The 26,729-nt window shown below is 49.5% G+C and overlaps 1 protein-coding gene across 3 annotated transcripts in view; it reads left to right on the top strand.

Moving 5' to 3' along the window:
* Positions 1-26,729, top strand: part of ACLY (ATP citrate lyase) — a 150,891-nt gene that overhangs the window by 31,499 nt on the left and 92,663 nt on the right. For 2 of the 3 annotated variants that reach the window (XR_009556254.1, XM_060256663.1), the window contains exons 9-17: positions 1,034-1,095; positions 3,049-3,166; positions 4,293-4,447; positions 8,055-8,145; positions 11,690-11,719; positions 17,397-17,538; positions 20,576-20,744; positions 22,393-22,497; positions 25,522-25,718. Coding sequence is in view for 1 of the 3 variants with exons in the window: in XM_060256663.1 (XP_060112646.1) it covers positions 1,034-1,095; positions 3,049-3,166; positions 4,293-4,447; positions 8,055-8,145; positions 11,690-11,719; positions 17,397-17,538; positions 20,576-20,744; positions 22,393-22,497; positions 25,522-25,718 (1,069 nt within the window). In the remaining 2 variants the exon portion in view is untranslated. The remainder of the gene's footprint in view (positions 1-1,033; positions 1,096-3,048; positions 3,167-4,292; positions 4,448-8,054; positions 8,146-11,689; positions 11,720-17,396; positions 17,539-20,575; positions 20,745-22,392; positions 22,498-25,521; positions 25,719-26,729) is intronic. The other variant, XR_009556255.1, reaches the window with a different exon arrangement.

Here is a 26,729-nt window from a genome sequence, read left to right as displayed (position 1 = left end):
CTGAGTGGATAATGCTGACTTTGTTGAACCAATGTTCTGATCCAGTAGAAGGTCGCTTCATGTGTGTTTCAGAGTCGGTTCAGACAACCAACTCTCTCAAATGAGTCACTACTGGGGAGGAACAGTGGCTCAGTGGTAGAGCACCTGCTTGGTAAGCAGAAAGTCCCAGGTTCAATCCCCGGCATCTCCAACTAAAAAGGGCCAGGCCAATAGCTGTGAAAAACCTCAGCTTGAGACCCTGGAGAGGCGCTGCCAGTCTGAGTAGACAAGACTGACTCGGATGGACTGGGAGTCTGATTCAGTATAAGGCAACTTCATATGTTCATATGTACTGTATTGGAAGATCGTTCTGCCTCTCAACTGTTCCGAAAGTGCCTAAGGTAGGGGGTGTCAAACTCATTTGTTATGAAAGCCGGATCTGACATAAATGAGACCATGTTGGGCCGGGTTACCTATTTAAGATTAGGTAGCAGAGGTATAAATTTTATAAAGGACACAGACAAACACAAATATATATATTTTTAAAAAATTTAAAACATGCTTAAAACGTTAGCACTCATTGATCTTAAAGATGCTTTCTTTGTATTTCTCCCATGGGATCTGGGGAACTGGGAAAGGAAATTCTGGCTCTTTCCTTCCTTCCCTAGTGGACTGGGAGGGGGGAGGAGCCTCAACCAATAGAAGGAAGAGAGGCTTGGCTCAGTAGCTCTGCTTTGTGATTGAGAGAGCCTGGCAAAGCAAGCTCTGCCTCCCCCTGTATTTCTCCAAGGGAGGATCCTCAGCCAACGGAGAAGATAGAGGCTTTGCTCTGTAGCTCCTGTGCAGTTGAGCAAGCCTTGCTAAGCATACTGTTATGCAGAAGAAAGCGAGAGAGAGGGAGAAGGAAGCAGATGACTGCCAGTTGCTTGGGGGCCTGATTCGGCCCCAAAACTACATGTTTGACACCCCTGGCCTAAGGTTATTCCAACGTTTAAATGACACTGTCCCTTTCTCCGTCTCTTCTCCCCTCCTTTCTTTCTTTCCCCTCTATTAGGCAAAATCTTGATCATCGGCGGGAGCATTGCTAACTTCACCAACGTAGCTGCCACATTTAAGGTAAAGCTGATCTTGGGAAATGTCACTGCCACCAGGTTGTGGATTTATATCCCGCCCTATCCTGCAAGCGGGCTCAGGGCGGTTTACCACAGCAAAATCAAGCCAAGTTAAAATAATGTCATAAAACGAGCGTTGCAAAATCAGGAGCAGCGCGATAAGCAATCTTGCAGACATCAGCGGCAAAGCTACCCAACAGCATGTGGCTGAGGGCTGACAGTATGACATAAACACCATAATGGTGAAATGCTGGGAGAAGTGATGACTTTCAAAGGATGCCCACTGGATTAATTAAAAGCCTGGCAGAACAGCTCCGTCTTACAGAACGAAACCTCAATAAGTCCCGCAAAGCCCAGATCTCCAGCGGGAGCTCATTCCACCAGGTAGGGGCCTGGACCAAAAAGGCCCTGGCCCTCATTGAAGCCAGTTGGGCATCCTTAGGACCTGGGACTATGAGAAGATGTCGAGTAGCAGACCTCAGAACCCGGGGGGGGGGTGTTTCATACGGGGAGAGGCAGTCCCGGAAGTATTCAGGCCCCTGGCCGTAAATCACCTTCCTGAATGCTTCTTGTGTGGACCTTTAAGATTGCACTTAGCAATGCTAGTTTTAACTGCCTGGTCAGGGGTGAGCCTGCAGGCTGGAACTTCAAGATCAGCCATCTGAAACTTTACCAGAAGTCTTCTGGTTGTCTGAATCCACCCCAAGGGCTTGACTGGCCTTTGTGGTTTTGCTGGGATTTGAAACTTCTTAAGAGCATGCTTGTATGAATAAGCAGCTGTCAGAGTTTTCTACAATGGTGCCCAAAGTATCATCACATTGTGAAAGTAGAGAGAATTCTGTTCGGTATTCCGGTCCCCTTACTGGTGAAGAATTGGACTTCGCAGGGTTCTTTATACTTACTTTGAGAGCCAGTTTGGTGTAGTGGTTAAGTGTGCGGACTCTTATCTGGGAGAACTGGGTTTGATTCCCCACTCCTCCACCTGCACCTGCTGGCATGGCCTTGGGTCAGCCATAGCTCTGGCAGAGGTTGTCCTTGAAAGGGCAGCTGCTGTGAGAGCCCTCTCCAGCCCCACCCACCTCACAGGGTGTCTGTTGTGGGGGAGGAAGGTAAAGGAGATTGTGAGCCGCTCTGAGACTCTTCGGAGTGGAGGGCGGGATATAAATCCAGTATCTTCATCTACCTCACAGGGTGTCTGTTGTGGGGTGGGGGGGGGGAGGTAAAGGAGATTGTGAGCCGCTCTGAGGCTCTTCGGAGTGGAGGGCGGGATATAAATCCAATATCTTAATCTACCTCACAGGGTGTCTTTTGTGGGGAGGAAGGTAAAGGAGATTGTGAGCCGCTCTGAGACTCTTCGGAGTGGAGGGCGGGATATAAATCCAATATCTTCATCTACCTCACAGGGTGTCTGTTGTGGGGGAGGAAGGTAAAGGAGATTGTGAGCTGCTCTGAGACTCTTCGGAGTGGAGGGCGGGATATAAATCCAATATCTTCATCTACCTCACAGGGTGTCTGTTGTGGGGGAGGAAAGGAAAGGAGATTGTGAGCCGCTCTGAGACTCTTCGGAGTAGAGGGCAGGATATAAATCCAATATCTTCATCTACCTCACAGGGTGTCTGTTGTGGGGGAGGAAGGGAAAGGAGATTGTGAGCCGCTCTGAGACTCTTCGGAGTGGAGGGCGGGATATAAATCCAATATCTTCATCTACCTCACAGGGTGTCTGTTGTGGGGAAGGAAGGGAAAGGAGATTGTGAGCTGCTCTGAGACTCTTCGGAGTGGAGGGCGGGATATAAATCCAATATCTTTGAATGGGCGTCAAAAGAACTGGGACCATTACACAGTGGCTTGACTGGATTTGTAGATGTCGCCTTCTAAAAGTGGAGGAAGCTGAAATACGGTACGAAAGAAATATCTTTGCACATTACACTCAGGTCTCCCCCCCCACATCTTCTTACAGGGGATTGTTAGAGCCATTAAGGATTACCAGGGCCCTCTGAAAGAGCACGAGGTGCGGATCTTTGTAAGGCGAGGGGGCCCAAACTACCAGGAAGGCCTGCGTGTCATGGGGGAAGTAGGTAAGAATGCCCCCAAAGGGCTGTTTTAACCGTTTTTAATCTCAGTTGACTTTGCTCCTATGTATTGTGGTTGTTTTTTTCCCCCTTTTAATCCACATGTTTGAGAGCCGGTTTGGTGTAGTGGTTAAGTGTGTGGACTCTTATCTGGGAGAACCAGGTTTGATTCCCCACTCCTCCACTTGCACCTGCTGGAATGGCCTTGGGTCAGCCAGAGCTCTGGCAGAGGTTGTCCTTGAAAGGGCAGCTGCTGTGAGAGCCCTCTCCAGCCCCACCCACCTCACAGGGTGTCTGTTGTGGGGGAGGAAGGTAAAGGAGATTGTGAGCCGCTCTGAGACTCTTCGGAGTGGAGGGCGGGATATAAATCCAATATCTTCATCTACCTCACAGGGTGTCTGTTGTGGGGGGGGAAGGTAAAGGAGATTGTGAGCCGCTCTGAGACTCTTCGGAGTGGAGGGCGGGATATAAATCCAATATCTTCATCTACCTCACAGTGTGTCTGTTGTGGGGGAGGAAGGTAAAGGAGATTGTGAGCCGCTCTGAGACTCTTCGGAGTGGAGGGCGGGATATAAATCCAATATCTTCATCTACCTCACAGGGTGTCTGTTGTGGGGGAGGAAGGTAAAGGAGATTGTGAGCCGCTCTGAGACTCTTCGGAGTGGAGGGCGGGATATAAATCCAATATCTTCATCTACCTCACAGGGTGTCTGTTGTGGGGGAGGGAGGTAAAGGAGATTGTGAGCCGCTCTGAGACTCTTCGGAGTGGAGGGCGGGATATAAATCCAATATCATCATCTTCTTCTAGGGATGGCCAAACTGTGGCTTGGGAGCCACCAGTGGCTCTTTCACACACATGGTGTGGCTCTTGAAGCCCCCACCGCGCCCATCGGCCAGCTTGGAGAAGGCATTTCTCTTTTTAAGCCGCTTCTCAAGGTCAGGCCAGCTCGTGGCATTAAAAGTTGCTTTCTTTCCGTCTCTCCCTCCCTTCTTCCTTAAAATAAAAAAACCGGTTAACGGGATTGGAGGGAAGGGAAAAGACGGAGCCCAGCTACACTACGTCCGCCATGAATCGCGGTCGACGCCATCCCCGCCTCCCCCTCTAACCTGCTTCTGTTCAATTTGCATTTAGGGAAAACAACCGGCATCCCAATCCACGTTTTCGGCACCGAGACCCACATGACGGCCATCGTCGGCATGGCCTTGGGACACCGGCCCATCCCCAATCAGCCCCCTGCTGCAGCTCACACGGCAAACTTCCTCCTCAACGCCAGCGGCAGCTCCTCGGTAGGTCTCTGTTGCAGGTCTGCGCAATTGTGGCTGTAAGCCTGCAGGTGAGGGTTTCTGCACCTGAACCCCTCTCCTCCATCTTAGCCTCTGTTTTCAAACAGAGGCTAAGATGGCCGTCTGACAGCAATGATGATTCTGTGCAGATCACAAGAGGGAGGGCAGGAAGGGCTGCATCGGGGCTTGGTGTTCGTGGCTTTTTCTTACGCATCCAGGGAAATGCTGGTGGCCGCTTTGGGGTCAGGCAGCAGTTTTTCTCCAGGCCGGTTTGATCAGGGATCCTGGAGGTTTTTTGCCATCTTCTGGGCATGGAGCCTGCAGGGGTCACTGGGTTTGTGGTTGGGGGGAGGTATTTGTGAAGTTCCTGCATTGCGCACTGGGTTGAACTAAACGACCCGTGAGGCCCTTTCCAACTCTGTGGTTCTGTGATTGTATGAAAAGGATTGTTAGTCCCTACAGTGGTTAATTGAGAACATAAGAACCTAAGAGAAGCCCTGTTGGATCAGGCCAGTGGCCCCTCCAGTCCAACACTCTGTGTCACATAAGAACATAAGAGAAGCCATGCTGGATCAGGCCAATGGCCCATCCAGTCCGACACTCTGTGTCACATAAGAACATAAGAGAAGCCATGCTGGATCAGGCCAGTGGCTCATCCAGTCCAACACTCTGTGTCACATAAGAACATAAGAGAAGCCCTGTTGGATCAGGCCAGTGGCCCCTCCAGTCCAACACTCTGTGTCACATAAGAACATAAGAGAAGCCATGCTGGATCAGGCCAATGGCCCATCCAGTCCGACACTCTGTGTCACATAAGAACATAAGAGAAGCCATGCTGGATCAGGCCAGTGGCCCATCCAGTCCAACACTCTGTGTCACATAAGAACATAAGAGAAGCCCTGTTGGATCAGGCCAGCAGCCCATCCAGTCCAACACTCTGTGTCACATAAGAACATAAGAGAAGCCATGCTGGATCAGGCCAATGGCCCATCCAGTCCAACACTCTGTGTCACATAAGAGAAGCCATGCTGGATCAGGCCAGTGGCTCATCCAGTCCAACACTCTGTGTCACATAAGAACATAAGAGAAGCCCTGTTGGATCAGGCCAGCAGCCCATCCAGTCCAACACTCTGTGTCACATAAGAACATAAGAGAAGCCCTGTTGGATCAGGCCAGTGGCCCATCCAGTCCAACACTCTGTGTCACATAAGAACATAAGAGAAGCCATGCTGGATCAGGCCAATGGCCCATCCAGTCCAACACTCTGTGTCACATAAGAGAAGCCATGCTGGATCAGGCCAGTGGCTCATCCAGTCCAACACTCTGTGTCACATAAGAACATAAGAGAAGCCCTGTTGGATCAGGCCAGCAGCCCATCCAGTCCAACACTCTGTGTCACATAAGAACATAAGAGAAGCCCTGTTGGATCAGGCCAGTGGCCCATCCAGTCCAACACTCTGTGTCACATAAGAACATAAGAGAAGCCATGCTGGATCAGGCCAATGGCCCATCCAGTCCAACACTCTGTGTCACATAAGAGAAGCCATGCTGGATCAGGCCAGTGGCTCATCCAGTCCAACACTCTGTGTCACATAAGAACATAAGAGAAGCCCTGTTGGATCAGGCCAGCAGCCCATCCAGTCCAACACTCTGTGTCACATAAGAACATAAGAGAAGCCATGTTGGATCAGGCCAATGGCCCATCCAGTCCAACACTCTGTGTCACAGAAGAACATAAGAGAAGCCATGTTGGATCAGGCCAATGGCCCCTCCAGTCCAACACTCTGTATCACACAGTGGCCACATATATATACACACTGTGGCTAATAGCCACGGATGGACCTCTGCTCCATATTTTTATCTAACCCCCTCTTGAAGCTGGCTATGCCTGTAGCCGCCACCACCTCCTGTGGCAGTGAATTCCACATGTTAATCACCCTTTGGGTGAAGAAGTACCTCCTTTTATCCGTTCTAACCCGACTGCTCAGTAATTTCATTGAATGCCCATGAGTTCTTGTGTTGTGATTATTAGATGTAGTAATAGATATTCAGATTAGGTGAAAATTATGTTTAATTTAGACCATAGAATTAAGCAGTAATGGTAGAGAATAGATTATTTAGGTAGTAGATTAAGGTAGTGTAAAATAGATTAAGATGGCTTTTAAAGGCAGTTTAGAATGAAAGTATAGGATAGATTATAGAATTTATTTTTGTGTGTGTGTTTTTCCTTTTGATTGTATAAAACTCAGAGTAGTGTAATAGATAATTTTAGGCTTAGATATTAGTGACTTCTGATACTATAGAAATACATAAGAAGTAAAAAGGTACTTTGAAATAACAAAACAAGTGATAACCATATAATTCATTACAGAATAAATTTTAGTGATAGTTTAAACTTTCATTTTCATACAAAGCATTATGTTTAGTTCATTAGAAATAAATAAAAACGCAGGTGCGTAGATGGAGTCTAGATACCATATTGTTTCACTAAACATGTGAAGATTAAATATTAAAATAAAAAGGGAATTGCAGCCGATTGTATGAAAAGAAAGCTAGTATGTTGGGGAGAAAGCTAGGCTATGAGAAACCTAACTGGAATCCTGTGATCGCCCTAGGAATCAAAGATTCCTGGGAGATCTCTGTCCTGCGTAAATAGCTTTTGCATCTCCAAAGAATAGCAGAAACACAGCACAATAAGCAACTAATAAGTACAATTTTGCATAATCCTACATAGGGTGCAGAAAATTTAATTGTTTAAAAATGCTATTCCAGTCTTTCAGTCTCAGGTATGTTCACATCCTTATTTGAAGAAGTGGGAATGCACGTGAAATCTTATACCCAGAATAAAACTTTTTTGGACCTAAAGGTACCACTGGACTCAGACTCAATATTCCCTCTAAGCTGAGTTAGTGTGAGTGAGCTCACAGCTTTTTAGCCTCCGGCTCACACATTTTTGTCTTCGCTCAGGAAAAATGGCCCCACAGCAAACTCATTGATGCTCCCGACTTTAACACCAGTCGCTCACAAAGTAGAATTTTTGCTCCAAAGCTTAGAGCAGGGGTCCTCAAACTATAGCCCGCGGGCCAGATGCGGCCCGCTGAGGACGTTTAGGCGGCCCGCCGGGTTATGGCAAAATCAGACCGGAAGTGACGTTCGACCTAAACTCGCGTTAGCAACGCACATTTCCAGCACTGGGCTGAGGCGGCAGAGACAGAGTGTGAGGTGATACCGAGGTGAGGTGAGTTCCCAGGCCGGGGTGTGTGGTGTGGGGAAGGGAGAGAGATGCAGAAGACGGAGAACTGACGGCCCGCGGCCTTGTACAGTAACGGCAGTCCGGCCCTCCAACAGTCTGAGGGCAGTGAACTGGCCCCCTATTTAAAAAGTTTGAGGACCCCTGGCTTAGAGGGAGCATCACTCAAATTTCATTTTTCTGCTTCAGACCAATGCGGCGACCCCACCCGAACACATCCTTATTTGGGAGACCAATACGGCAGCAAAGCATTTCCTCCTAAAAGTACAGAATTTGTTCCAAGCCCTTGCCCTATTTTGAGGGAGGCGAAGCCGCCGGGCCTTATTGAGTGTGTTGACTTCGTTCTCTGCTCTCTTTCAGACTCCGGCCCCTAGCAGGACAGCGTCTTTTTCTGAGTGCAAACCTGACGATTTAGCTCCAGCCAAGAAAGCCAAACAGACTGCCCTTTCCGGTAAGCACACGGTTCGGTTCAGGACCTTGGAGATGCTCTCACAGTGCTGCTTTCCCACAATTTGACACCCTTCCTTATGCTTGCTGCTGCCGCATTCTGATCCCCGGATTTCCACCCTTCGATGGACTGTCTATCTCTCACTCCCTTCTGGTGGCTTAAGAGAGAAATTGCATCACTGAGGTAGTGGGGGGGGGGGAAGGATTGGGAAGAGGTGGCTAGGCTTGAGTGTAGGGGGGTGGGAATGGGGTGAAGAGGGAACATAGGGGCTGTTTCCAAAGGATGTCCAAAAGAAGATGGGTGGGTAAGGTTAAAAAGCAGGGCTTGCGGTCACAGGCTTGTATTAAATACGTATGAAGTTTAAGTCCATGACTTATGAAGATATGAAGCTGCCTTCTACTGAATCAGACCCTGGGTCCATCCAAGTCAGTCTTGTCTACTCAGACTGGCAGCGGCTCTCCAGGGTCTCCAGTTGAGGTTTTTCACACCTACTTGCCTGGACCCTTTTTAGTTGGAGATGCCGGGGATTGAACCTGGGACCTTCTGCTTCCCAAGCAGATGCTCTACCACTGAGCCACCGTCCCTCCCCTGCTCTCCAGGGTCTCCAGCTGAGGTTTTTCTCACCTATTTGCCTGGACCCTTTTAGTTGGAGATGCTGGGGATTGAACCTGGGACCTTCTGCTTCCCAAGCAGATGCTCTACCACTGAGCCACCGTCCCTCCCCTGCTCTCCAGGGTCTCCAGCTGAGGTTTTTCTCACCTATTTGCCTGGACCCTTTTAGTTGGAGATGCTGGGGATTGAACCTGGGACCTTCTGCTTCCCAAGCAGATGCTCTACCACTGAGCCACCGTCCCTCCCCTGCTCTCCAGGGTCTCCAGCTGAGGTTTTTCTCACCTATTTGCCTGGACCCTTTTAGTTGGAGATGCTGGGGATTGAACCTGGGACCTTCTGCTTCCCAAGCAGATGCTCTACCACTGAGCCACTGTCCCTCCCCTGCTCTCCAGGGTCTCCAGCTGAGGTTTTTCTCACCTATTTGCCTGGACCCTTTTAGTTGGAGATGCTGGGGATTGAACCTGGGACCTTCTGCTTCCCAAGCAGATGCTCTACCACTGAGCCACCGTCCCTCCCCTGCTGTCCAGGGTCTCCAGCTGAGGTTTTTCTCACCTATTTGCCTGGACCCTTTTAGTTGGAGATGCTGGGGATTGAACCTGGGACCTTCTGCTTCCCAAGCAGATGCTCTACCATTGAGCCACCGTCCCTCCCCTGCTCTCCAGGGTCTCCAGCTGAGGTTTTTCACAGCTATTGGCCTGGCCCTTTTTAGTTGGAGAGGCCGGGGATTGAACCTGGGACCTTCTGCTTACCAAGCAGATGCTCTACTGCTGAGCCACTGTCCCTCCCCTATAATGTTACCTGAAGAATTTGCAGCACTCCATAAATCGGCGTCCTCATTCTCTGCTGCCTTGAACCAATGGCACCAGGATGTATGTTCTCTTCCCGGGGAGCCCCACTGGGGCAGAGGGCAGGAGTCCTTAGTCTCAAGGTATAGATGGAACACTCTGGCATTGATGCTCTGCATCCTTGGTGCTTGGGGGGCCACAGTGGGAGGACTACTGGAGTTCTCGCCCAGCTGATGGCACCTGGATTTTGGCCACAGGGTGACACAGAGCGCTGGACTGCATAGGCGGTTGGCCTGATCCAACATGGCTTCTCTTATGTTCTTGTGTCTCAGGCAGTGTTGCTCTCTGTTTGGTGTAGTGGTTAAGTGTGTGGACTCTTATCTGGGAGAACCGGGTTTGATTCCCCACTCCCCCACTTGTATCTGCTGGAATGGCCTTGGGTCAGCCATAGCTCTGGCAGAGGTTGTCCTTGAAAGGGCAGCTGCTGTGAGAGCCCTCTCAGCCCCACCCACCTCCCAGGGTGTCTGTTGTGGGGGAGGAAGGTAAAGGAGATTGTGAGCCGCTCTGAGACTCTTGAGTGGAGGGCGGAATATACATCCAATATCGTCTGCTTCTTCTTCTCTGTTCTTGGTGCTTGAGGAGTAACCGTAGGAGGGCTTCTGGAGTTCTGGCCTCACTGATGGACCTCCTGATGGCACCTGGGTTTTGGCCACTGTGTGACACAGAGTGTTGGACTGGGTGGGCCATTGGCCTGATCCAACATGGCTTCTCTGATGTTCTTATAGTTAGAACACCATGTCTGGGGCAGTGATGCTCTGTATTCTTGATGCTTGGAGGACAACAGTGGAAGAGCTTCTGGAGTTCTGGCCCTGCTAGTGGACCTCCTAATGGCACCTGGGTTATGGCCACTATGTTGGACTGGGTGGGCCATTGGCCTGATTAAGTGCATGGGAAAGAAAAGTTTGCAAGAAGATCTTCAAGCTGGAGACTCGCTCCTACTTGCTTTTCTCCCTGCAAACGTCACACTTCCTCAATGGATCTCCATCTCCCTGCCTTCAGGGAGTCCCTTCTTCGTCAGCTTGTCTGCCAAGGAACCTCTGCCATCTGCCACGAAATCCCTGCGTTTTTCAGAAGGTTTTTTTTGTGGTGCGTTCTTCCTGGGGCGTGTGCTGAGCCTGTGTGTTGTGCGCCAGCCGAGCAGTGCGACTCTAGGCGGAGTAAGCTTCCTTAAACCCAGGGGCTTTGCTCGAAGCCAACTCGGACTAGGACTGCATTTCGAGGTTGGACTCACTGCATGAAAACTCCTAAAATGTGTTCTGTGCTGCGGGTTCGAGGCAGCGTTTCTAAAACGTTTGGCACGCGGACACCCTTTTCCCAACTTGCTTCACCTTCCGAGCCCCCGTAACCCCCTCGGCAGCCATCTTTCCAGCGTGCAAGCCCAGAGAATCTGTGCGCGCAACAGCATCTCTACGGCCCTTCATTGCATGTGCAAGGATCGTGAAAAGGGGCGGTGTCTGCAGCGAGCGTAGCAGCTTCGTTGACAGCAACGCCAGCCCTCCACTACCTGGAGGGACAGCTCCTTCGGCTCTGCCCGCTGCAGGGCCCTCTGCTTCCATCAGATTTGATCCATGGGGAGGGGTGGCGGGGGCGGGTGGGAATTGTCCGGAGAGGAAGCTAAAGTCACGGTGTGCAAACTGTTTCTCGGACTGCTCGCCCAACATGGCTGCTTTTCCCGTGGGGAAGATTTCCACCCAGCCCCAAGGTGGCCAAGTCTTTCACAGCCAGCTGAAGACCATAGCTGCTCTCACCTCCCCAGGGCTTTTTTGCATATTAAGCCACACATCCCTGCTGTAGCCAATCCTCCAAGAGCTTAGATGGCTCTTAGTACAGGGCCTGCTGGAAGCTCCAGGAGGATTGGCTGCATCAGGGGTGTGTGGCCTAATATGCAAAGGAGGTCCTGCTAGAATTCCGTACGGGGCCTACTGGAAGCTCCAGGAGGACTGGCTACATCAGGGATGCGTGGCTTAATATGCAAAGGAGCTCCTGCTACAAAAAAAAAAGCCCCGCACCTCCCTTTTTGCAATGTGAAACAGAACCTGAGGTGGACAGTCATGTTGGATTTCTTGCAATGGTGATTCTCTCTTTAACAGATGCATCACTGTCTTCGAGACCCGTTCAAGGTAGGATCCCGCCACTAAGCTCAATGCGTCCACCCTGGCTGACTGTCGCTTGTCCAGTTCCATTTTTTCCCCCTCCTTAATTGGTTATTTTGGAGGGTGGTGGTTTGTTTGGTTTCCAGTGTTTTTATCCTCTTTGCAAAAACTCGCAGCGCTGCCGGATTGATCTCTGTCCCTTCTTGCTTTTGGTGATGTGGTTTTTCTGTTTGTTTGGGCTTTTTTTCGTTCTTTAGGACCTCCTCCTCGCCTGTGCTTTCTTCCTTTGTAAATGCAGACATGACTCTGAAGGGCCCTTAGCAGCCGACAGAGCATGTCTCTCTCCCCTGCTCTCAAAGTTGTACAGTCTCAGTGCAGTCCTTATTGGCTCTTCAATATTAAGCTGAGTTAGTCGCCAGGGTGAATTGTTCAGCACAGCAAGCCAGTGACCCTACTGGCATCCAGTGTTCTCTGCTGGAACGGCCTTGGGTCAGCCGTAGCTCTGGCAGAGTTGTCCTTGAAAGGGCAGCTTCTGGGAGAGCTCTCTCAGGCCCACCTACCTCACAGGGTGTCTGTTGTGGGGTCAGAAGATAATGGAGATTGTAAGCTGCTTTGACACTGATTCAGATAGAAGGGCGGGGTATAAAACTATGGTCTTCTTCTCCTAGCTGGGTTAGTGCAGGCTAGCTCACAGTTTTCTAGCCTCCACCTCATAGGGTTTTTTTCTTAGCTCAAGAAGGATGACCCCGGAGCACACTGATTTCTGCAGTAGCTCACAGCTTTAATGCCAGTAGCTCACAAAGTAGAATTTTCGCTCACAAGACTCCACAGCTTAAGAAGGAGCATTGAGTCGTGGTGTCCAGAGTGGGATAATGGCCTTTGACCACTTTCTATTTGGCTTTGGAAATTCAGGCTGTGTGTGACCCTAGTCTGTATATGTAATAGCAAAATCCTGTTTCCTTTTGCAGATACTTAAATCCACAGATTCGGGTAGCGCTAAACATATTTGTCTGAAAACTCGGGGGACCCCTAGGTTTGCGGAGAAATCAGAAATCTTCACAGAAACATGCCCGTATTTTTCGCACCATAAGGCGCTCCGGATGATAGGACGCACCTTCCTCCTGGGGGGCGATCCGCTGCCTCCGCCTCCGATCCCAGCGCTTCCCCCGCGCCTGCCTGCCTGGCTCCAGCTTGTTCCAGCAAGCGCTGGGATCGCTCCACGCTGCCCCCACCGCAAACCCATGCTTCCTCCGTGCCTGCCTGGCTCCAGCTCTGACGCTTACAGCAAGCGCCAGGATCGCTCCCTCTGCCCTCCGATCCCGGCGCTTGCTGTAAGCATCAGAGCTGAAGCCCGGCAGGCAGGCACGGAGGAAGCACCCTGCCCTCTCCACAGCCGGCGCTCGCAAAGCGCTGGGTTTGCGGAGGGGGCGGGTGCTTCCACCGTGCCTGTCTGCCTGGCTTCAGCTCTGATGCTTGCAGCAAGCGCCGGGATCGGGGGGCCGAGGGAGCGATCCTGGCGCTTGCTGTAAGCGTCAGAGCTGGAGGCAGGCAGGCAGGCGCGGGGGAAGCGCCGGGATCAGAGGCGGAGGCAGCGGATCCCCCCCCCCCCAGGAAGGTAGGTACCGGTACCTTCGCTCCATAAGACGCACGCGCTTTTCCCCCCACTTTTTTTGGAGGGGGGGTGCGTCTTATAGTGCGAAAAATACATTATTTGGGGGGTTAAATTTCCCCCCTCCCCAAAAAATGAACAAGCATTGTCTGTGGATGAGCAGCACTGAGTTGTCACCCAGCAAGTAGGGAGGCAACAGTATTCCTTGTTCCCACCCCTCTCCACTGAGCTAGCAATGAGGGAGCTGGGTGGCAAAGGCAGCTGTAGTCGGGAGGTGGCCTGGAGCCAACCTGGAAGCAGCAAAGGGGGCGGGGAGGGCCCCACTTGTCTTGTTATCTCCATTAGTGTAGTGCAAATTCATTTGTTACGAGGGCCGGATCTGACATAAATGAGATCTGGTCAGGCCGGGCCATGCGTGTCATGAAATGTAATGCCAAGTTAGCTGAGATATAAACTTTATAAAGGGCACAGACGAACACAATTAAAAGGTTTTGTGTCTCTCCTGTGTGATCGAGGGAACCAGGCAAAGGAAGCTCTGACTCTTTCCCTGCCTCCCCAGGAGATGAGGAGGGGGCGGAGCCACAGCCAAGAGAAGGAAAAGAGGCTTGGCTCAGTAGCTGTGAGCCAAGCTCTCCCTCCCCCCTTTCCTCCCCAAGGGAGGAGCCTCAGCGAAGGGAGAAAATTGAGGCTTTGTTCTGTAGCTCCTGTGCGATTGAGCAAGCCTGGCAAAGCAGAAGAGAGGGAGAAGAAAGCAGACTTGTTCGCGGGCTTGATAGGAACCTTCTGGGGGGCCTGATTGGGCCCCCGGGCTGCATGTTTGACACCCCTGGTGTAATGTAACCCATGCTTATTGGACATTTCCTGTTGGAAAGTCTTCAGCTTAGTGAAATGAACTGGGCCCCTCGAAATACACCTTTTCCTGCCCAGTGAGCCATTTTGTTGACCGAATCTAGGCAAGAATAAATCTGCAAACGGTGTAGCGGACAGTGAGTGCGTATTGGACTGGGAAGTCCTGAATTCAAATCGTTCTTAGGCCACAAAGAACACAATCTCTTGCCTGCAGCTGTCTCACAGGGAGTTTTGTGATCATAAAAAGGGTCTGATCGACCTCGTGTCAGGTAGCCTGAACTTCCTAGTGGTAGAGTATCCTAGGAAGGTAATGAATTGGTCTCCAGACTCTGCTCTCCAGAAAGGAAAGAAATACCGGTTCTGTTGCCTGGCTTCTTTCTCTGTTCTTTCAGCCTTCTGAGTTTGGATTTTTGGCTAAAAGCAAAGACCTATGCTTTACCTACCCCACCAGTATTGTGGTTTCATAGAAGCTTCACGTTGCCATGGTATGTGTCTTGAGTTGCGTTTGTATGAGGTTGCTAAGCACAAGGGAGCTGGGTAAGGAGAAAATCTCAGCAGAGTGGACCTCCTAGAGAGCCACTTTGGTGTAGCGATCACGTGTGTGGACTCTTATCTGGGAGAACCAGTTTTGATTCCCCACTCCTCCGCTTGCACCTGCTGGAATGGCCTTGGGTCAGCCATGGCTCTTGCGGGAGTTGTCCTTGAAAGGGCAGTTTCTGGAAGAGTTCTCTCAGCCCCACCTACCTCACATTGTGTCTGTTTTGGGGAAGGAAGGGAAAGGAGATTGTGAGCCACTCTGAGATTCAGCATATAGGTCCCCTGTGCAAGAGCCAGTTTGGTGTAGTGGTTAAGCGTGCGGACTCTTATCTGGGAGAACCGGGTTTGATTCCCCACTCCTCCACTTGCACCTGCTAGCATGGCCTTGGGTCAGCCATAGCTCTGGCAGAGGTTGTCCTTGAAAGTGCAGTTGCTGTGAGAGCCCTCTCAGCCCCACCCACCTCACAGGGTGTCTGTTGTGGGGGAGGAAGGTAAAGGAGATTGTGAGCCGCTCTGAGACTCTTCGGAGTGGAGGGCTGGATATAAATCCAATATCTTCATCTTCTTCTTCTTCTTCCGACTTTGGGGTGACGTTGCTTTCACAACGTTTTCACGGCAGACTTTTTTTTAACGGGGTGGTTTGCCATTGCCTTCCCAAGTCATCTACGCTTTCCCCCCAGCAAGCTGGGGACTCATTTTACCAACCTTGGCAGGATGGAAGGCTGAGCCAACCTCGAGCCGGCTACCTGAACCCAGCTTCCGCCGGGATCGAACTCAGGTCGTGAGCAGAGCTTGGACTGCAGTACTGCAGCTTTAACACTCTGCGCCACAGGGCTCTTCAGAGTATAGGGCAGGATATAACTCCAATACCATCATCTTCAATATTTTCGTTCTTAGGAAATGCCCTGGAGGTGCTGGTGTTGAAGGTGGGGCAGTTGCTGTTCTAACCAAGACCTCCTATGATCAAACCTCGGGGAACGCGATCTCCTGGCTTGTAGGCCCTGCCGGATTGGGTCCCCCGAGCAGCCCCATACATCCGAAAAAGCCATCTGAAATCTTCTGTGGCACAGCAACAGATGCCACTGGATTGTGTGGCATGGCTGTTTGCAATGGCAAAACTTCTCCAGTCGACCTTAGGGAAGTATTGATCGGACGTAGGGGCCTGCAAAAGAATTACAGGTCTTTCCCATGTTCCCCTTTCTCTGACAGTCCTTTCTAATCCCAGGAACATTTATTTCTGGTGTTGTGGGACCCATGTGGTCTAATAGCTGTACAGGTCAAAGGCTGCAGTAGGAAGGGGTGGGGACATGGCAAAATTGCCCTTTTCTGCTTGTTGTGTCAGCCCAACTCAACAGGTAGTGCCAGTCTGGTGTAGTGGTTAAGCATGCAGACTCTTATCTGGGAGAACCGGGTTTGATTCCCCACTCCTCCACTTGCACCTGCTAGCATGGCCTTAGGTCAGCCATAGCTCTCTTATCCGGGAGAACCGGGTTTGATTCCCCACTCCTCCACTTGCTCCTGCTGGAATGGCCTTGGGTCAGCCATGGCTCTGGCAGAGATTGTCCTTGAAAGGGCAGCTGCTCTAAGAGCTCTCTCAGCCCCACCCACTTCACAGGGTGTCTGTTGTGGGGGAGGAAGATAAAGGAGATTGTGAGCCACTCTAAGATTCTGAGTGCAGGGCGGGATATAAATTCAATATCTTCTTATGATTATTATTTCAGTAGTCAGCAGAAGGAGATTTAAGTATTTGGTTGGCGGTGGGGTGTGTGTGTGTCAATAAAGTGGCATTAATGTAGCTAAAGTATTGGGAAAATGTGGTTTCCATTAGAATTTAGAGATTTTAAAGCATAAAATTCCTTGCTTATTAATCTCCCTATGGATGTGCCAAAAGCGATAACAACAAAGTAAAAAAAAATAGTTACTTACAAAGGAAAATAATTTACTAACTGGTGCCATATCACACACTGTCTGTTCTCCTCTAATGAAAGGGATGGTTGTCCTGTGGCGGTTTCTACTTGTTTGTGGTGCTTGGTGGTGGATTGCTGTTGTTTTTTTGGTGTGGTGTAAGAATGATAAAGGTTTCACCAGGAGCTTGAGGGACAGGAACATGGAAGATTCCAGGGCTTTTTTTGAGCAGGAACACACAGGAACGCTGTTCCGACTGGCTTGGTGTCAGGGGGTGTGGCCTAATATGCAAATGATCCCTGCTGGTCTTTTTTCAACAAAAAAGGCCTGTGTGAAACAATGGTGACATAGGGGGTGTGGCCTAATATGCAAATATGTCCCTGCTGGGTATTTCCTACAAAAAAAGCCCTGGAAGGTTCCAACACTTCACATCACTTTAGGAATCTACAGCTATGTGACGTCACTTCCAGTTTATCCCTGGAAGTGACTTCATAGCACACGCAACACCAACATTTTCTTTTTCTCCTGCGACCGCTTAGAGCCACATATACTCTTCTACATGTAAGGTCGCCTGAGAGAAGAAGGGGATTTTCCTAATAGCAAGCAAATGTCTTTCAGCTCCTTCAGCTCCAACACTTTGTTTTCATTTTGGCTTGTCTGTCGGCTTCTCCTTGTAACTCAGAGAAAGGTGCCGGGACAGGGACAACTGTTGTAGCTCTGTGTGTGTGTGTGCTAGTGTGTCGCATCCTTGTTGTGTGTTTAAATGTCTGACCCTGGACGGGTGGGATTCTTTGCCCCGTGCAGGTAAAGCCACAACCTTATTCAGCCGTCACACCAAAGCGATTGTGTGGGGGATGCAGACGCGGGCTGTGCAAGGGATGCTGGACTTCGACTACACCTGCTCCAGAGACGAGCCTTCCGTGGCTGCCATGGTCTATCCATTCACGTATGTCTGCGGGATCCTCTTTGAGGCCATTCCTGTTGCACTTTCCCAAACTTTGGGGGCAGAAGCATGCAGCTCAGGTGGTACAGAGGAAACAGTTTTCTGTTCTGCTTGTACACCTGTGTTGCCTCTTTCCAGGCCTGAATTTAGCCCCACCCCTCTCTTTTTCAGGGCTTTTTCTGTAGCAGGAACTCCTTTGCATATTAGGCCACATCTTCTGATGGAGCCAATCCTCCTGGAGCTCACACTAGGCCCTGTTACCCTGGGTAGTGTTTTGTGAGCCTCCTGTTTCCCTTCTTTTTGCTTTCTTTTGTAGTCAGCAAAAGCATGCCTACTTAATTTCTTTTTTCGAAATAATTTTAATTGGAAAAAAAATACTTTACGTATTATAAAAACAAGAAACTGAAAAAAAAAATTAAGGCACAACAAATCAGATAGACGGAAATAATACAATGAATACTAAAAACCTGACACAACGTATGTTCAGAATCGTAAGATTGCAAGGTCTCAGTTTTTGTAATCTTGCTATTCTTCAAGCACCTATAGACACAGTTTTCACCATTTAAAAGCATTCAATCCTCCAAGAGCTTACAAGGCTCTTAGTACAAAGTCCAGAGATAGAATTCTAGCAGGGGTTCCTTTGCATATTAGGCCACACACCCCCTGATGTAGCCAATCCTCCAAGAGCTTACAGGGCTCTTCTTACAGGGTCCAGATATAGAATTCTAGCAGGGGTTCCTTTGCATATTAAGCTACACACCCCTGATGTAGCCAATCCCCCAAGAGCTTACAGGGCTCTTAGCAAAGGGTCCAGAGATAGAATTCTAGCAGGGGTTCCTTTGCATATTAGGCCACACACCCCTGATGGAGCCAATCCTCCGAGAGCTTGCAGGGCTCTTCGTACAGGGTCCAGAGATAGAATTCTAGCAGGGGTTCCTTTGCATATTAGGCCACACACCCCTGATGGAGCCAATCCTCCGAGAGCTTGCAGGGCTCTTAGTACAGGGTCCAGAGATAGAATTCTAGCAGGGGTTCCTTTGCATATTAGGCCACACACCCCTGATGGAGCCAATCCCCCAAGAGCTTACAGGGCTCTTAGTACAGGGTCCAGAGATAGAATTCTAGCAAGGGTTCCTTTGCATATTAAGCTACACACCCCTGATGGAGCCAATCCTCCAAGAGCTTACAGGGCTCTTCATACAGGGCCTACTGGAAGTTCCAGGATAATTGACTACATTAGGGGGGAGTGGCCTAATATGCAAAGGAGCTCCTGCTACAAAAAAAGCCCTGAGCAATACCTACTTAAGACGGAGTTCTCTCCGAAGTGGCAAATTTGTGTCTCCACTGGTCAAGTTTAGACTGCTGGGAGGGGCTCACATGACTGGACAGTCCCCTAGACTGAGGTTGTTTTTGCAGATGTTGGATGATGCCCTTTCCGGGCATTTTAGCAATGTTGTTTGTGAGTGGATTTTCCCATTTCACATAGGAAAATCCATTTGCAAATTATTGCTAAAATGCATTCTCCGAGGTGTGTCCACAGAAAACTATGGGTTCTACTGCTGTTTTCCCTAACGAGGTAGCTTTCTTTTTGCAATTTTTTTTTTTTTAACGGAGGAGCATTCAGTCACAAGTATTGCTAGACCTTTTGTGATCGACTGGAGCTCTGGGGCCATTTTGGATTTGGTTGTCAGGGAAATTTCAAGTCTGCCTAGGCTTCCCAATCCCCAGGTCCCAGAGGGGGATCCCCCGGTTTTACAGGCTTCCCCCCTCCCCCAGCCAGTTGGCCGGCGGGGGAAGCCCCGCCCCCAGAGCCATCATGCACCTCTATGAACGATTCCCATAGGGAATGATGGGGAATTGATCCGCGGGTATCAGGGGCTCTGGGGGGGGGCTGTTTTTTGAGATAGAGGCACCAAATTTTCAGTATAGCATCTAGTGTCTCTCCCCAAAATACCTCCCAAGTTTCAAAAAGATTGGACCAGGGGGTCCAATTCTATGAGCCCCAAAAGAAGGTGCCCCTATCCTTCATTATTTCCTATGGAAGGAAAGCATTGAAAAATTTGTGCAGTCCCTTTAAATGTGATGGCCAGAACTCTCTTGGAGTTCAATTATGCTTGCCACACCCTTGCTCTCGGCTCTGCCCCCAATGTCTCCTGGCTCCACCCCCATAGACTCCTGGCTCCACCCCCAAGGTCCCCAGATATTTCTTGAATTGGACTTGGCAACCCTAAGTCTGCCCTTATATGAATTGAAGATTATACCGCAAAAGACAAAGTCCATTGAGAACATGTAGCATTAATTTGAACATATGAAGCTGCCTTCTACTGAATCAGACCCTCAGTCCATCAAAGTCAGTCTTGTCTTCTCAGACTGGCAGCGGCTCTCCAGGGTCTCAAGCTGAGGTTGTTCACGCCTATTTGCCTGGACCCTTTTTAGTTGGAGATGCCAGGGATTACCAATCAGATACCATCTGATTACCAAGCAGATGCTCTGCCACTGAGCCATCGTCCCTCACTGAACCACTGTACCTCTCGTTGGTTGTCTGAACTGACTCTGAAACACACATGAAGCTACTTTATACTGGATCAGAACATTGGTTCAACAAAGTCAGCATTATCCACTCAGACTAGCAGTGGTTTCTCATAGTCTTCCACAACATGTTCTACCTGGTCCTTTTAACTGGTGATACTGGGGATTGAACCTGGGACCTTCTGCATGAAAAGCAGAGGCTCTGCCAGTGAGCTATGGCCTTTCCCTAAAAGGCAGGCTTCCCCAGTCTAGTCAGACAAGAGGTGGCACTCCAAGGTCTCAGGCAGAGGTCCTCCATATCATAGAATCAGAGTTGGAAGGGACCTCCAGGGTCATCTAGTCCAACCGCCTGCACAATTCAGGAAAAAAAAAATCAATGTTCACTTAGGCCAAGGCCCTGTTGAGAGGCCAGCCCTGTGCTGCAAAAGCTAGAAACACAGAAATTAGGGTCCTATGGATGTCCTTTCCTCTCTGTCCCAAAGAAATACATTTGATTTATTTTCACTCCTAGTGGTGACCACAAACAGAAGTTCTACTGGGGCCACAAAGAGATCCTGATCCCTGTCTTCAAGAACATGGCAGACGCCATGAGGAAGCACCCAGAAGTGGACGTCTTGATCAACTTTGCTTCCCTCCGCTCAGCATACGACAGCACCATGGAGACCATGAACTACCCACAGGTCTGTGGGGCAGGTGGAAGCTGGGGGCAGAGAACTACTGGCGGTCCCGTTCAGAACACCTAAAGCCAAACTCGCTTCTTTCACTGTTGGTCTGCTTCTCAGAGTTTCGAGCAGCGGTGGCCAAACGTGATTAATGTGAGAGCCGCGTAGAATAAACGTCAGGTGTTTGAGAGCCTCAAGACATGAACGTCAGATGTTTGAGTCACAAGGAAGGAAGGAAAGAAAGAATCCACAGTCGTCAGCCATGAAAGCAGGCTCATTTCTTTTCTCTGGGCTTGCGGTGTCTGCTTGTATTTCTCCCTCCCATCCCATATCCAAACAGTTTCCAAACTGTGCCACTGCACAGACCTGTCCTGTAGATTCTGCCCTTTCTCTCTCTCTCACACACACACACACACCAGCCTTGTACTTCCCCTCCCATTCTCCCTTGGTCACTGTTAACAAGGCCTGTATCCAATGACTTTATTCCATTACAGCAGGGGTCCCTGGGCCACGGACCAGTACCAGTCCGTGGCCTGTTAGCAACTGGGCCGTGGAGTGAGACGGGGGCACAGCACTACCCCTTTCGCCCACCCAGGTCCCAGGCAGACGAAAGAGGCAGCGCAGCTTCTCTCTGAAGCACCACCTCTTTAATTCTCCTGGGTTCCGGGCGGGCAGAAGGGGCAGCGCGACGGTGATCTTTGCCTATCCCTCATTTAAAGACCCCTGTTTGGGGGCAGGCAGGGGCGGGGCATGGGGGCAGCCTGGGGCAGCAAAGCCCACAGCACCACGGCCCCTGCCGGTCCGTGGGAAAATTGTCTTCCACAAAACCGGTCCCTGGTGCCAGAAGGGTTGGAGGCCCACTGCATGACAGCACCTAGAATGTAGTAGGAAGCTTGTTTCTTACATAAAGGAAGAGCTGTAACTCCCAAATACCCAGGAGCCTTCGCTCTTGGCACATTTCACTGCCTTACCCTCAGCTTTATTGGAAGGCAAATATCTTCCCAGTCCTTATTCCCAAAGCGTTTGCCCTTTGTCAAATGGGAAAGGTTGAGACAGTTGATCGCTTATGCTTGTAATGATGTGCCTTCCCTCTGTATTATGCGATATATGACGGCCATAGCCGAGGATATTAGACCTGATATTGATGTTTGAAGGCGACTGAGTGCCATCTTTAACTTTGATTGAAATTAGCACCTGAATTTTTTTTTTTAACTTAACTGTTTTTAATCTAACGAACTCAATGTTTAACTGTTGTTTCTTTATGAACTGTGAGCCGCCCCGAGCCTGTTTTGGAGGAGAGGGCAGGATATAAATAGAATAAACACCAACCTATATTATACTTATTTTAATAAATTCCGCAGGAAAACCAGAGCAATTCTACATTCCGCTCCTCCCCTCGTAGTACTCCAAAGAAACTACTTGTAACAAAATTTTGTAGCGTGGCATCGTGGTTGAGTCTTCGATTAACTTGACCCCCCCCCCTCTATTGTGAAACGCATTCAAGAATTTTGAACTGTTGGATGATAATAGCACAACAAAGTCTTTTTGTCGATCTTGGTATAGTGACGATTTTTAAATTAGGGTTTGTAGAATCTTTTGGGCTCAGGTGCCGTGTTCTACTGGAGAAAGTTCTCCTTCCAGACGTTTCGTTCTCTCTCGCCTTCAGATCCGTACCGTGGCCATCATTGCTGAAGGTATCCCAGAGGCGCTGACCCGCAGATTGATCAAGACAGCGGATGAGAAAGGAGTTACAGTTATTGGACCTGCAACGGTGAGAGATGGTTTCTCATTCTTTAGGGCTGGAGAGGGACTTCCTCTTGAGCTTTGGCAGGCAACGCTCTAGTGCATTGCGGCTTTCATTCTTTGTCTAGTACAGGGGTGGGCAAACTTGCTTAAAATAAGAGCCGCATAAAGATCAGATGTTTGAGAGCCTCAAGACATGGATGTTAGATGCTTGAGAGGCAGAAGGAAGGAAGATTGGGGGGGAAGAGGTGGAAAGGAAGCAATTTTAAATGTGTATTCCAAGCTGCTGGCAGGCTTGGCATAGAGAGGTGATTTAAAGAGACCGGGGCAGTGGGGACTGAGAACCGCACAATAGCCTGCTTCGGTGGGAACGGCAGGGTACAAATCTAATAAAATTAAAAATAAAAATGTATGAAAGGAACCACGTGTGGCCCCCGAGCGACAGTTTGCCCACTCCCGGTTTAATGGATGGATCTCTTGCTTGATTTAGTAGAGCTGCGTGGATGCTCTGGCTGAACACCTGTCTGTGTCAGATCCCGCACAGCTCACAGCTATCGACGCACTCCTTGGTTGGTAAAAGAGCTTTATTGAACTACTGAGACACTTTAGACAAGAAACTTCTTGCGAAAATTGATAATGGTGGGCTGATGGGATGGTGACCGTTACATGCTTTAAAACAGGGGTGCCGAACTCACTTGTTATGAGGGCCAGATCTGACATAAATGAGACCTTGTTGGGCTGAGCCATGTGTGTACCTATTAAAGATTAGGTAGCAGAGATATAAACTTTATAAAGGTCACAAACAAATTAAATACATGCAATTTTTAAAACTTAAAAAACATGCTTAAAATGTTAGCACTCATTGGTCTTAAAGGTGCTTTCTCTGTATTTCTCCCATGGGATCCAAGGAACTGGGCAAAGGAAGCTCTGGCTCTTTCCTTCTTCCCCAGGGGATGGGGGGGAGCCTCAGCCAATAGAAGGAAGAGGGGCTTGGCTCAGTATCTCTGCTATGCAACTGAGCAAGCCTGGCAAAGCCAGCTGTGATGCAGAAGGAAGCAAGAGAGAGGGAGAAAGAAGCAGACAAGAGCCAGTCGCTCGGGGGCGTGATAGGGGCCTGATTCAGCCCCTGGACCACATGTTTGACAGCCCTGCTTTCAAATATTAGGCTCTCGTCCCCCCACCCCCAACCCCGTTCATTCCCAACGGCCCCTTGAGAGCAGATGCAAGCATATCACAAGAATCTTCTAACAAAAATCTGTAATCTTTCATTGAAATCTGCCTCTGTTCCTGAGGACTGGAAGGTAGCAAATGTCACCCCCATCTTTAAAAAGGGTTCCAGAGGGGATCCAGGAAATTACAGGTCAGTCAGTCTGACTTCAATACCGGGAAAGTTGGTAGAAACCATTATCAAGGACAGAATGAGTAGGCACATTGATGAACACGGGTTATTGAGGAAGACTCAGCATGGGTTCTGTAAGGGAAGATCTTGCCTCACTAACCTGTTACATTTCTTTGAGGGGGTAAACAAACTTGTGGACAAAGGAGACCCGATAGATGTTGTTTACCTTGACTTCCAGAAAGCTTTTGATAAAGTTCCTCATCAAAGACTCCTTAGAAAGCTTGAGAGTCATGGAGTAAAAGGACAGGTCCTCTTGTGGATCAAAAACTGGCTGAGTAATAGGAAGCAGAGAGTGAGTATAAATGGGCAGTCTTCGCAGTGGAGGACAGTAAGCAGTGGGGTGCTGCAGGGCTCGGTACTGGGTCCCATGCTCTTTAACTTGTTCATAAATGATTTAGAGTTGGGAGTGAGCAGTGAAGTGGCCAAATTTGCGGATGACACTAAATTGTTCAGGGTGGTGAGAACTAGAGAGGATTGTGAGGAACTCCAAAGGGATCTGTTGAGGCTGGGTGAGTGGGCATCAACGTGGCAGATGCGGTTCAATGTGGCCAAGTGCAAAGTAATGCACATTGGGGCCAAGAATCCCAGCTACAAATACAAGTTGATGGGGTGTGAACTGGCAGAGACTGACCAAGAGAGAGATCTTGGGGTCGTGGTAGATAATTCACTGAAAATGTCAAGACAGTGTGCGTTTGCAATAAAAAAGGCCAATGCCATGCTGGGAATTATTAGGAAGGGAATTGAAAACAAATCAGCCAGTATCATAATGCCCCTGTATAAATCGATGGTGCGGTCTCATTTGGAGTACTGTGTGCAGTTCTGGTCGCCGCACCTCAAAAAGGATATTATAGCATTGGAGAAAGTTCAGAAAAGGGCAACTAGAATGATTAAAGGGCTGGAACACCTTCCCTATGAAGAAAGGTTGAAACGCTTAGGGCTCTTTAGCTTGGAGAAACGTCGACTGAGGGGTGACATGATAGAGGTTTACAAGATAATGCATGGGATGGAGAAAGTAGAGAAAGAAGTACTTTTCTCCCTTTCTCACAATACGAGAACTCGTGGGCATTTGATGAAATTGCTGAGCAGACAGGTTAAAACGGATAAAAGGAAGTACTTCTTCACCCAAAGGGTGATTAACATGTGGAATTCACTGCCACAGGAGGTGGTGGAGGCCACAAGCATAGCCACCTTCAAGAGGGGGTTAGATAAAAATATGGAGCAGAGGTCCATCAGTGGCTATTAGCCACAGTGTGTGTGTCTGTGTGTATATATTTGGCCGCTGTGTGACACAGAATGTTGGACTGGATGGGCCATTGGCCTGATCTAACATGGCTTCTCTTATGTTCTTATGTTCTTAACCAAACAACTGACCTTGGTCTGTCTAGAGCTTGCGCAGAAAATACTTATGCTCCTTACAGATAGAGATACGTAATAGGCAAGAGTAGCACCCCCCCAGCTTACTACCGGTCAGCAAGCAAGAACCCATAATGGCAAGAGGCACGCTTGGCAATCTGGATGTGGGGTTTTAAAATGAGGGTGTTGCTGTGAAAGGGCGTCCTGCAATTAGTCTTGGTCTGGCTGATCTGTCCTGTGTGTTGTGTATGCCGTGAGCGACAGAAAACTTGACATTTGATCTCCCCGTCTTCATTGCAGGTAGGTGGGATCAAGCCAGGCTGTTTTAAGATTGGGAACACAGGCGGGATGCTGGACAACATTTTGGCCTCTAAGCTGTACCGCCCCGGCAGTGTAGCTTACGTCTCCCGTTCAGGAGGGATGTCCAACGAGCTCAACAACATCATCTCCAGGACCACAGACGGGGTCTTTGAAGGAGTAGCCATTGGTGGTGACAGGTGAGGAGACGGATGGGAAGATGGTGTTATCCTATGTCTAGCGTGCCGGTTTGGAGAGCCAGCCCAATGTAGTGGTTAAGAGCGGCAGCCTCTCTTCTGTAGGACCGGATTTAATTCCCCTCTCTTTCCCCCCACATGCAGCCAGCTGGGAGACCTTGGGTCAGTCACAGTTCTCCCTGTCGGAGCGGGAGTAGCAGAGTGAGGGAGATGACTTGCCCGACACAGGGCTTCAGGAAAGAAAATCAGGCAGACACGTGCAACTAGTGCCAAAAGGTGTATTAACATATATACACAACAAGTGCTCTCTTGTGCAGTCTATACAATATCACCTCCACGGACAAAGTGCTTCGCCTAACCACCATCTCACAGGGAGAGACCTGTGTGATGCACACACAGATCATATATAGTCCAAGCAGCCAATCCTGGCCGTGCTGACTCAGCAGATTGCATCACTTGGCTTCTGCCGGCTCAAGCCGGTCTGCTGATCAGGTCACTGTGACCTAGCCTGGCAGCTAGATCACCAGCTGTCATACTGTAGCTGTCAGACTGGGTTTATGTAGATTCTTGCTCCAACACACCTCCTAATCTATTTAAACCCAGTGCACCAAAACACTTCACACAGTTTACATACATGTCCACCAGCAACATTACAGTTCATATTTACGTAGCTCGGAACCCTTTCCGGAATTCGTTCAGGAACTCATCATGATTGTAAAACACATCATCGTGTTCCTGTTCAGCCAGCTCTTTCAGACGCTTGGCTTCAGCCTCCTTCTCCCTTGCCTCGCACTCTGCCACCCAGGCTTTCCATTTCTTAGCCTTTTCTTTTAACATTTCCTCAAATCCGGGTGGGTCTGGATTGACAGTCAGAGTGACATAGGGACACTTGTACCTAGCGGGACGTTGGCCTTTGGTGGACCTGGCAGACACCCGTGGCCCTGTGCTTGGACCAGCTTTGTCTTCTTCGGGTTGCTCTGTTCCCACCTCCTGGGCTGGTTGCTCTGCCCCTGT

This window comes from Heteronotia binoei, chromosome 15, assembly GCF_032191835.1.
Source record: "Heteronotia binoei isolate CCM8104 ecotype False Entrance Well chromosome 15, APGP_CSIRO_Hbin_v1, whole genome shotgun sequence".
NCBI lineage: Eukaryota > Metazoa > Chordata > Lepidosauria > Squamata > Gekkonidae > Heteronotia > Heteronotia binoei.
Note: the sequence above shows the minus strand (reverse complement) of the source record. Positions and strands in the feature narration are given on the sequence as shown.